Raw genomic sequence first — 12,123 nt, forward strand, 5'->3', positions numbered from 1 at the left:
CTGGTTTGATTCCTGGTTGGGGCACATACAGACATAGCTTTATATTTCCATCTCTCTCATTCTCTCCTTTACCCTCTCTGTAAAAATCCAAAATCAAGTGTTGACCTGAAATGCTGAGGTCACTGGTTCAAAACCCCAGGCTTGCCCGGTCAAGGCACATAAAGGAGTTGATGCTTCCTGCTCCTCCCCTCTGCCTTCTCTCTCTCCCTCTCTCTTTCTCTCTCTCTCCCACTCTTCTCCTCTTCTCCTCTTCTCTAAAATGAATAAAGTGTTTTTAAAAATTTAAAAATCGATAAATAAAAATTATTAGAAAAAATTTTTTCAAAGTCTCCTGTGTGTTCCTCCTAATTATATCTTCCTTCTTCTTTTTAAGGTAACTATAATTCTTATATTTGTGCTAATTATTTATTCTACCTTCTAGTTGTACTGCCCATTAATGCATCTCTAAAAATGAAGGTTTTTTATATGGTTTCTAAACTTTATATAAATGAAATAATGATGTAAGTATTCTTAAGTTATTTATTTTGCCCCAAATTGATACTCACCTATGTTAATGTTATACTAAAATTCATGCCTTTTTGCTACTGAATAGTGTTGCATTGTGTGCACGTTTCTCTAATAGAATTATTGAGTCATTTTATATACAAACATCTTCACTTTTATTTGGTGACTTGTTAGGTTTCAAGTTCATTTTACTAATATATGTTGTAAATATGTATTTCAGATTATATTGGCTGCTAAATTTATATAGCATCTCTGATAACTAGAGATTATTTTTATTCCAATGCAGTATGTGAATTTTTTCTTTTGTGACTCCTTCATTGCTTCTATATCTATAAAGTTCTCTGCCACCCTTAAGTGGAATTTATCTCATTACTTTTTGTTAGTTTGTTTTTTGTCTTTGAGTTCTGTACAGTATGTGTTTAAAATCCTTTCTACCATTTAGAATTTATTTTGTTACAAAGCACAAAGTGAAAATGTTTGGTATTGCTCAGTTGCTAATGAACTGCTTTTTAAAGCATTATCAAACAACTCTTTTGTTCCAGGCATTGTTTTTGACTCTCAGCCCCACACATGTCCTTATATAATCTATACCATTATAGGTGAGAAGCTAGAAAGCTACTTTTTTCAGAGTTCTTTGTCAGCTGGTTTAATTTCTGCCAATGAGAGACAGTCACATGGGATGAACCCAGGCGTGGCCAACAGTTTTTGCCCCCTGGGCAAGATTAGAAAACTTTTCACAGGCTGGATGAAATATTAAAATTAAAAAATGTTAAATACAAAAATGATTCATTTAAGTAAACAAAATTTTATTTTGTAATTTGTTTATGAATAAATGTGAGTGAAAAATTAATATACAATATTATTTTAACTTTTTTTTTCCAGAGAGAGTGATAGACAGACAGGAAGGGAGAGATGAGAAGCATCAATCATTAGTTTTTCATTGCGTGTTGCAACACCTTAGTTGTTCATTGATTGCATTCTCATGTGCCTTGACCGCGGGCCTTCAGCAGACCGAGTAACCCCTTGCTCGAGCCAGCAACCTTGGGCTCAAGCTGGCGACCTCAGGGTCTCGAACCTGGGTCTCCCGCATCCCAGTTCGATGCTCTATCCACTGTGCCACCACCTGGTCAGGCTACAATATTATTTTAATAAAAATATAATTACATACCGTATAAATATCCAAACAGTATTGCAATCAATCAAAACAATAATTAATAGAATGAGCTTGAAGGGGTTATATCGCAAATAAAACAATTATTTTGTTTTACGAGCAGCCTGGACACATTTTCAGTTATCAGCTGCAGCTATTGTCTATGCTACAATGCCAGTTGATGCGGCACACTTGACCACAAAAATAACAAATTGTTTGACCTTGGGTGCGCACTGGCAAACTCTGCCTAAAAGAATGTGGGTTTGACATCGCCACTAAACATCAAACAGGTCGTATCGAGTACAAATGAGTACAAAAGTTGTAAATCTTTGTAATGTAATTTTTAAAAATATAAAAGTATCATGAAGTTAACCCTAGACTAGGCACACGTGGAATTCTTTTCCGCATATCACTATCTTCTTAAATATCTCGATTTCCAATAATCAAAGACGTTTCCGCTTCAGAGAAGTTGAGATTTTAAAGTAGCGGAGAATGTTAAAAATTTAATCGTGGAGCCCTGGCCGGTTGGCTCAGTGGTAGAGCGTCGGCCTGGCGTGCAGGAGTCCCGGGTTCATTTCCCGGCCAAGGCACACAGGAGACCATCTGCTTCTCCACCTCTCCCCCTCTCCTTCCTCTCTCTCTCTTCCCCTCTCGCAGCCAAGGCTCCATTGGAGCAAAGTTGGCCCGGGCGCTGAGGATGGCTCTGTGACCTTTGCCTCAGGGGCTAGAATGGCTCTGGTTGCAACAGAGCAACGCCCCAGATGGGCAGAGCATCGACCCCTGGTGGCCATGCCAGTGGATCCCGGTCGGGCGCATATGGGAGTCTGTCTGACTGCCTCCTCATTTCCACCTTCAGAAAAATACAAAACTAAATAAATTTAATCGTGGTCCCGATAAACTCATTACGTGGGCTGGATCCGGCCTGCGGGCTGTATGTTGGCCATGCCTGGATTAACCTGTAGGGAAAATGTAAAAGCTATTTTTCTGCTCGTGACAATAGTATCAGCAGGAATGCAGACTCCTAAGCTTTTGATAATACCACCTTCCCTGTTTTAATTCTCCAGCTGTAGAAGAGGAAGTGTTCATCAGCGGGCAACATGACTTATTCCTCTTTGTTCTTCTGGTTTTTATGCATTTGTAATCAATCCCCTGTATCAAATCTCTCTGTTTGGAAAAAGAAAAGAAAGATACTTCCATTCACCTCCCTTCCTCCTCCTCCTCCTCCTCCTCCTCCTCCTCTTCCTCCTCCTCCTTCTCCACTGCTGCTGCTGCTGCTGCTTCTAATAAATTGAGAGTAGGGGAGGTAGTGAGACAGACTGTTGCATGCAACTGAACTAGGATCTACCTGTTAACCCCTGTCTGAGGCCAATGCTCAATCAACAGCTATTTTTAGCACCTGAGGTGGCCATCAAGCTATTCTCAGCTCCCCCCCCACACACACACACACAATGCTTGAACCAATCAAGCCACTACCTGAGGGAGGGGGTGAGAAGGAGATTGTCACTTCTCCTGTGTGCTTTGACCTGACATTGAACTCAGGACATCCATATGCTGGGACAATGCTCTATCCACTGAACCAGCCCATCAGGGCCATCACCTTCCTTCTTTCCCCATACTGCCTCCTCCCTCAATCTGTAAACAACTACCAATCTATTTTCTGTTTCTGTGGATTTGCCTGTTCTGGATCTTTTATATAAATGGACATAAAGCATATGTGGTCTTCTATGACTGCATTCTCTTATTTAGTAAATTTATTTTATTTTATTTTATTTATTTATTTTTTCCAAAGCTGGAAACGAGGAGAGACAGTCAGACAGACTCCCGCATGTGCCTGACCAGGATCCACCCGGCACGCCCACCAGGGGGCGACGCTCTGCCCCTCCAGGGCATCACTCTGTTGCGACCAGAGCCACTCTAGCGCCTGGGGCAGAGGCCAAGGAGCCATCCCCAGCGCCTGGGCCATCTTTGCTCCAATGGAACCTCTGCTGCAGGAGGGGAAGAGAGAGACAGAGAGGAAGGAGAGGGGGAGGGGTGGAGAAGCAGATGGGCACTTCTCCTGTGTGCCCTGGCCGGGAATCGAACCTGGGACTTCTGCACACCAGGCTGATGCTCTACCACTGAGCCAACCGGCCAGGGCCTTTTTTATTTTTATTTTTTTGTATTTTTCTGAAGTTGGAAACGGGGAGGCAGGCAGACAGACTCCCACATGCCCCCAACGAATCCACCCAGCATGCCCACCAGGGGGCGATACTCTGCCCATGTGGGGCATTGCTCTGTTGCAACCAGAGCCATTCCAGCTCCTGAGGCAGAGGCCACAGAGCCATTCTCAGCACCCGGGCCAACTTTGCTCCAATGGAGCCTTGGTTGTGGGAGGGGAAGAGAATGACAGAGAGGAAGGAGACGGGGAGGGGTGGAGAAGCAGATGGGCACCTCTCCTGTGTGCCCTGGCTGGGAATCGAACCCAGGACTCCTGCATGCCAGGCCAACACTCTACCACTTAGCCAACCAGCCAGGGCTAGTAAATTTTTGAGATTCATTTTGTAACATGGATCAGTACTTCATTCCTTTCTATGGCTAATAATATTCTATCATGAGTATCCTACATTTAGTTAATCCATTCATCAGTTGTTGGACATTTGGAATTGTTTATACTTTTTGGCTATTAGTAATGTTACTGTGTACATCTGAATTCAAGATTTTGCATGTACATATATTTTCAGTGCCTATAGATGGAATTGCTGGGCCATACGGTACCTCCATGTTTAACTTTTTATTCTTCCATGAAGGAAATGCTTAATAAATGGTTTTTTTTATTACAGTTCACATTCAATGTTATTTTATGCTAGTTTTAGGTACACAGCACAGTGGTAAATCACACACTTCCAGTACTCACCTGGCACCGAAGCTAGTCATTACACATCCACATGGCTATTTCGTACTTACCAATTTGTACTTAATCCCTTCACCTTTTCACCCAGTCCCTCCACCACCCTCCCTCTGAGAGCCATTGGTCTGTTCTCTGTACCTGTGTCTGTTTCAGTTTTCTTTGTTTATTTTGTCCTTTACATTCCACATATAAATTTGTATTTGCTGACTTACTGTATTTCCCCATGTATAAGATGCACATTTTTTTTCAAGAAATTTTGAGGTCTGAAAACTGAGTAAGTCTTATACACTAGTTGTGGCATTTCAAATGCCATAGATGGAACCGAGGACAAGGCAATATATGAATACAGTGATTTATCATCAGACACAGATGAGGACAAGCTAATGGATGGGAGTTTTGACAGTGATGAGGAGTTGTATGAATTTTATAATGAGTAAAACTTGAGTTCAATAGCTTTATGTAATACTTTTTTTTTTTTTTCAGGCCCCAAAATTAAGGTGTGTCTTATACATGGGGAAATACAATGCTTCACTTAACATAGAGCCATCTATGCTGTTGCAGATATTAAGATTTCCTTTTCTATGGTTGAGTAATATTCCATTGTATATAACATGAACCATAGCCTTCTTACCCACTTGGCTATTGTATATAATGCTGCAATGAACATGGGGTGCATATATTCTTTAAATCAGTGTTTTGGGTTTCTTGATATATACCCAGACGTGGTATTGTTGGGTCATAAGGCAGTTCCATTTTTAATTTTTTAGGGTAACTCCATACTGCTTTCCACTGTAGCTGCAACAAAATGCATTCCCATCCAGGGTCCGTGAGGGGTTTTTTTCTCCACATTCTTTCCAACACTTGTTTGTTGATTTATTGATGATAGCCATTGTGACAGGTGTGAGGTAATATCTCATTGTGGTTTTAATTTGCATTTTTTGCCCCTGGCTGATTAGCTCAGTGGTGGAGTGTTTACATGGCATGTGAATATCCCAGGTTCATTTCCCCATCAGGGCACACAGAAATAACCAACTGCTTCGCCCCGCCCCTCCTCTTCTCCCGCAGCCATAACTCGATTAATTTGAGTGCAGTTGTCCCTGTTGTGGTTGCCCATGGAGCTTCCATCTTTTTTTTTATTTTTTTTATTTATTTTTTATTTTTTTTATTTTTTTTATTTTTTTCATTTTTCTGAAGCTGGAAACGGGGAGAGACAGTCAGACAGACTCCCGCATGCGCCCGACCGGGATCCACCCGGCACACCCACCATGGGGCGACGCTCTGCCCACCAGGGGGCGATGCTCTGCCCATCCTGGGCGTCGCCATATTGCGACCAGAGCCACTCTAGCGCCTGGGGCAGAGGCCACAGAGCCATCCCCAGCGCCCGGGCCATCTTTGCTCCAATGGAGCCTCGGCTGCGGGAGGGGAAGAGAGAGACAGAGAGGAAAGTGCGGCGGAGGGGTGGAGAAGCAAATGGGCGATTCTCCTGTGTGCCCTGGCCGGGAATCGAACCCGGGTCCTCCGCACGCTAGGCTGACGCTCTACCGCTGAGCCAACCGGCCAGGGCTGGAGCTTCCATCTTAAGCACTAAAAATAGCTGGGTTATGGAGCATGAGCCCCAGATGTGCAGAGCATCAGCCCCAGACAGGTTGTTGGCTAGATCCTGATCAGGGTGCATGCAGGAGTATGTCTTTGTCTCCCTTCCTCTCACTTAAATACTAAAGTAAATAAAAAAAATTTGCATTTCTCTGATTAGTGATGTTGACCATCTATTTATATGTTTATTGGCCATCTATATGTCCTCTTTGAGGAAGTGTCTATTCAGGTCCTATGCCCATTTTTTAATTGGAGATTTTTGGCTATTTTGGTCTTGAGCTGTATGAGGTTTTTGTTTGTTTAACCAAGAGAGAGAGAGAGACAGACAGACAGGAAGGGAGAGAGATGGGAAGCGTCAACTTGTTGCAGCACCTTAGTTGTTCATTGATTGCTTTCTCATATGTGTCTTAATGGGGTAAGGAGAGCTCCAGCCAAGCCAATCACCCCTTGCTCATGCCATTGAGCTTGGGCTCAAGCCAGCGACCTTAGGGTTTCAAACCTAGATTCTCAGCATCCCAGTTGGGTGCTCTATCCACTACACCACCTCCTGGTCACGCAAGATTTATGAGTTCTTAGTTTGATGTAGTCCCATTTGTTTATTTTTGTTTTCCATACCAGAGAAGATGTATCAGGAAAAAATATTGCTACAAGAAATGTCAGATTTACTGCTTATGTTTTCTAGGAGTTTTATGGCTTCGAGTCTTATATTTAAGTCTTTAATCCATTTTGAAAGGTGTTCTAGTTTCATTTCTCGTCTCTGTATCTCTTTGCATGTATCTCTCCATGTTTAACTTTTGAGAAACAGCAAAACTTTTTTCAAAAGGGCTTCATCCTTTTATACTTCCACCAGCAGTGCATGAAGGTTCCAATTTCTTTATATACATTTCAACTCTTAACTGTCTTTTTTTTTTCCTATTTTCATGTATGGACGTGTTATCTCATTATGGCTTGATTTATATTTCCTTAATGGCTATTGATTTTTAGCAAATTTTTATGTACTTATTAGCCACTCATTTATTTTCTTTGAAGAAATTTTTATTTAGATCCTTTGCACATTTTAATTTTGGGTTGTTTTTCTCGCTGTTTTTCAATTGTAAAATTATCTAGCCTGACCAGGTGATGGCGTAGTGGATAGAACATCGGACTGGGATGCAGAGGACCCAGGTTCAAAACCCTGAGGTTGCCGTTTTGAGCACAGACTCATCTGGCTTGAGTGTGGCTCGCCAGCTTGAGTGCAGGGTTGCTGGTTTCAGCATGCTATCATAGACATGACCCCATGGTCTCTGGCTTTAGCCCAAAGTCACTGGTTTGAGCAAGGGACACTTGCTCTGCTATAGCCCCCAGTCAAGGCACATATGAGAAAGCAATCAATGAACAACTAAGGTGCCACAACGAAGACTTGATGCTTCCCTTCTCTCTCTCTTTCTGTCTGTCCCTTTCTCTGTCTCTCTCTGTCTCCGTCAAACTCAAAAACATTTTTCATTATATATTCTTGTAACAAGTCTTGTGGTTTTAGTACATATTTTGATATAATACTTAATTTTAATTAATATTTTTATGTAGGTAGAGGTCTAAATTCATCCTTAGACTATTCTGTATTCATCGAATTGCCTAGGAACACTTGTCAAAAATCAACTGACCACAAATATAAGGGTTTATTTCTGGCCTTTCAATTCTATTCCATTGATCATTACCTACCATTAAGGCAGTATCACATGGTCTAGATTATTGTAATCTTATAGTAAGTTTTGAATTTCCACAATGTTAAGCCCTTTTTTTTATTTATTTTTTATTTTTTACAGAGACAGAGAGTGAGTCAGAGAGAGTGATAGACAGGGACAGAGAGACAGGAATGGAGAGAGATGAGAAGCATCAATCATTAGTTTTTCATTGCACGTTGCAACACCATAGTTGTTCATTGATTGCTTTCTCATATGTGCCTTGACCGCGGACCTTCAGCAGACCGAGTAACCCCTTGCTGAAACCAGCGACCTTGAGTTCAAGCTGGTGGGCTTTTCCTCAAACCAGATGAGCCCGTGCTCAAGCTGGTGACCTCGGGGTCTTGAACCCGGGTCCTCTGCATCCCAGTCCTATGCTCTATCCACTGCGCCACCACCTGGTCAGGCTTCTTTCTTTTTCTTTTTTTTTTTTATGAGAGTTTGTCTTTTCTGGGTGCTTGGCTTATTACTTTCATGTGTGTTTTAGGTTCCATTTCATCGATTCTGCAATAAAACCAGTTGGGATTTTGATAACTATTGCATCAAATCTCTACAATTTTAGAGAGTTTATGAACATGGACTTCCTTTCCATTTATTTAGATGATGTTAACAATGTTTTGTGTTTTCAGTGTACAAGCATTGGTAAATTTTTTTCCTAAGTATTCTTTTGATGCTATTGTGAATGAAATTGTTTTATTTCATTTTGGGTAATTCATCGTAGTGTATAGAAATGCAGTTGATTTATTTTGTGTATTGGTATTGTATCTTATAACCTTGCTTAATTGGCTTATTAGTTCTAGTAGTTTTTTAGTGAATTCTTATTTTCTGTATATATAAGCTTACCTTGTCTCTTTCCTGTTATTCCATAAATTACTTTAATTTTGCTGATTATTATTTCAATAATATGAAACACCTTATAATTTAGGTTGATAGAAAATCCTTTTTCTTATGCCCTTTTAGGTACTAATACAGATTATTTAATTTTCTTTAATATGCCTTGTATACAGCAAGTAATCCTAGTACATAGTATAAAGATATGAATCCAAGTTGTGTTGTGTTTAGACTTCATTAGAATATATGTACCTTATAGATAGTAATGTAATTTTCATAACCTTAAATTTCCAGTTGAATAACTTTTATCTTTGTATTCTATCTTGGTTGTAGTTTGAAGTTACTATATACCTACATTTAATTTCTAGGCAATCTTTAGCCAGAGGAATAGAATATACCAGGACAGAACCATGGAAGTAAGATGTATACTATGGAAATGAACTGACTTTCAGATCCAGTTTGGAATATCTGAGTGACTTGTAATAAAATACACAAAGTCTTCATGGCCTTTGAGTATTAGAGTTAGTATTTATAAGACATTTGACACGAGCAGATCTGATCTTTGAATGAATGGTGGTTGTATGAAGGAAAGCATTAAATTAGAAGTTGAGAGGTCTGACTGGTTCTTTTGGTTTGGTGTGTGACCTTTAGGAAATTATTTCACTCTTGGTTTCTGTTTTCATCTCTATAAAAATGAGGTGTGGCTGAATGATGGCTAAGCCCTACTCAGGCCTAAAGGGCATTCACTCTGATCTCACATTGCATGTAGATTGAGTTTTAGTCTCTAAACAGGCTGTCCTCAGAGGGAGCTTTAAAATTCTTTCCATGTGACTATAATAGGCGAACAAGTTGAGGATCAGTGCTTTTGAAACTAAAAAGGTTAAGGGCAACATGATGTCAAATAATATGTTCTGTCTCCCATTGTTTTATTTTATTGATTTTAGGGTAGGAGATGTTATTTTATACATTCATTGGTTGATTCTTGTATGTGCTCTGACCGGGAATCAAACCCACAGCCTTGGCTTATAATGACAATGCTCTTTCTAACCAACTGAGTAACCTGACCAGGGCAAGGCTCCCATATTTTAAAAATTATGGAATAGAAGGCCCTGGCCAGTTGACTCAGCGGTAGAGCGTCGGCCCAGTATATGGAAGTCCCAGGTTTGATTCCCAGCCAGGGCACACAGGAGAAGCACCCATCTGCTTCTCTACCCTTCCCCCTCTCCTTTCTCTCTGTCTCTCTCTTCCCCTCCTGCAGCCAAGGCTTCATTGAAGCAAAGTTGGCCCGGGCACTGAGGATGGCTGCATGGCCTCCGCCTCAGGTGCTAGAATGGCTCTTGTTGCAATGGAGCAATGCCCCAGATGGGCCAAGCATCGCCTCCTAGTGGGCATGCTGGGTGAATCCTGGTCGTATACATGTAGGAGTCTGTCTGCCTCCCCCCACTTCTCACTTCAGAAAAATACCAAAAAAAAAAAAAAAAAGAATAAACCAAGAGATGCATCAATAAGTGGAACAAGTGAATGTATTGCTCTCCCTCCCTAAAATCAAAAAATTTTTTAAAGTTAGAAAAAAAAATTTATGAAATAGTCATGGTTATGGAAATAGCAAAGTGAAATACGAATTATTACATATGGTTTATGGAATAATTTGGTATGTTTAATCATTGAATCTGAAGAACAATTTTGTGATACTTAAAAAATGTTATAATTCCTAATTACCAAATGATGTTATTGAAATCAGAGAAATTTCAGAGAAATTAAGTGACTTGCTCAAGGTTACTGTGCTAATAAAAATAATGAAATCTGGAACTAGATACACATCTGGTACCATTCTGTTAACTCATCTGTTAGGATTGTATAGGTTAGATAATCTGAAAGATTTTTTTAGTCCCTTCTATTTTGTGTTTACTTGTCTTTGAAATGGGATAATTACCTACTTAGATTTATAAGGGGTAATAATCTAAACAATCTAAAACCATGAGGGTTTTTTTTATTAGTTTTAATGGGGTGACATTGATAAATCAGGGTACATATGTTCAGAGAGAACATCTCCAGTTTATTTTGACATTTGATTATGCTGCATTCCCATCACCCAAAGTCAAATTGTCTTCCATCACCTTCTAACTGGTTTTCTTTGTGCCCCTCCCCCCCAAGCCCCTCCCTCTTTTCCCCAAGCCCAGTAACCACCACACTCTTGTCCATGTCTCTGAGTCTCATTTTTATGTCCCACCTATGTATGGAATCATATAGTTCTTAGTTTTTTCTGATTTACTTTTTCGCTCAGTATAATGTTATCAACGACCATTCACGTTGTTGTAAAGGATCCGATGTCGTCATTTCTTATGGCTGAGTAGTATTCCATAGTATATATGTACCAAAGATTTTTAATCCACTCGTCCACTGATGGACACTTAAAACCATGAGTTTTTATTGCTCTTTAAGCTAATAACTTGTTTTGAAATTTTCCCTATATTTTCAGTTATTGGGTTCTGGCCACTAATTGTGGTAGAAACCAGATTGGGTTAGGGACAAAGTGAAACTAATTTTACAATATGGTAATCACTTGAATTGCCATGTAAAGAATAATTAGGAATCACTTGGTTTGTGCTCCTTGGAGGTAGTTGCTGTAGATATACCGACAGGGACTCGTGCATCGATTTCCCCCTTTTGTTGATGATTGATTTTAATTTGTTGTGAATCCCTTTCAATTTATCTACCCTCACCTCTTGCTTTTTAATCAAGTTGGAAGAAATAACTCACAGGTGCTATAGTACTTTACCGTACCTTTGCTTGTGTACACGGGTAGAACAGTCCGTTTCTTGGAGAAGTCACTTCAAATACTTTGGTTCTCCGTGGCTATGGTTCCTATTAGTCCTTTGTATTTGTGCCTTTTCATGAGTTAGCATTCCTGATAACTAGCCAGTTAATCATCAATGAGCTGGGCTTTGGAAGTGGTGCTTTGTGGTTGAGTGACCTTGAAAGCTTTCTTCTCTCCTTCCTGTCCCTTCTGAGTATCTAAGGGAGAACCAGATCTTTGGGGAAAGCTCTGTGTTTAACTTTGCATTAACCCTTCTACCTTTCAACTTGTGGCTTTTCTGAAAATTAGGGACAGAACAACTGTGGTGTTCTTACCTGGCTTGGGAGAAAGAACCCTGAGAATTCTAAGATCACCTTGACAGAGTCTGTTTCCTTAAGTAACAAATGTTTTTAGAGTCGATATTTGAAATTGTCTATTCCTATTGGTTCACTGTACTTTCTCTTCCTTTAGCCCCCCAGGTTCGCCCAATAATCTTGGCTACTTCCCTGCAGCTGCTAATCTTAGCAGTGTCCCTCCACAGCCTGGCGCGGTGGTCAGAATGCAGGGCCTGGCCTACAATACTGGAGTTAAGGAAATTCTTAACTTCTTCCAAGGTTACCAGGTCAGTAGCTTGAAGAAGAAA

At 40.4% G+C, this 12,123-nt stretch overlaps 1 protein-coding gene across 5 annotated transcripts in view; it reads left to right on the plus strand.

Moving 5' to 3' along the window:
* ESRP1 (epithelial splicing regulatory protein 1) overlaps positions 1–12,123 on the plus strand; it is an 85,009-nt gene that overhangs the window by 60,418 nt on the left and 12,468 nt on the right. For 3 of the 5 annotated variants that reach the window (XM_066379151.1, XM_066379154.1, XM_066379153.1), the window contains exon 14: positions 11,952–12,102. The exons of the other annotated variants lie outside the window; for them this stretch is intronic. In XM_066379151.1, coding sequence (XP_066235248.1) covers positions 11,952–12,102 — 151 coding nt within the window. The remainder of the gene's footprint in view (positions 1–11,951; positions 12,103–12,123) is intronic. 5 annotated transcript variants of the gene reach the window in all.

This window comes from Saccopteryx leptura, chromosome 3 (assembly GCF_036850995.1).
Source record: "Saccopteryx leptura isolate mSacLep1 chromosome 3, mSacLep1_pri_phased_curated, whole genome shotgun sequence".
Taxonomy (NCBI): domain Eukaryota; kingdom Metazoa; phylum Chordata; class Mammalia; order Chiroptera; family Emballonuridae; genus Saccopteryx; species Saccopteryx leptura.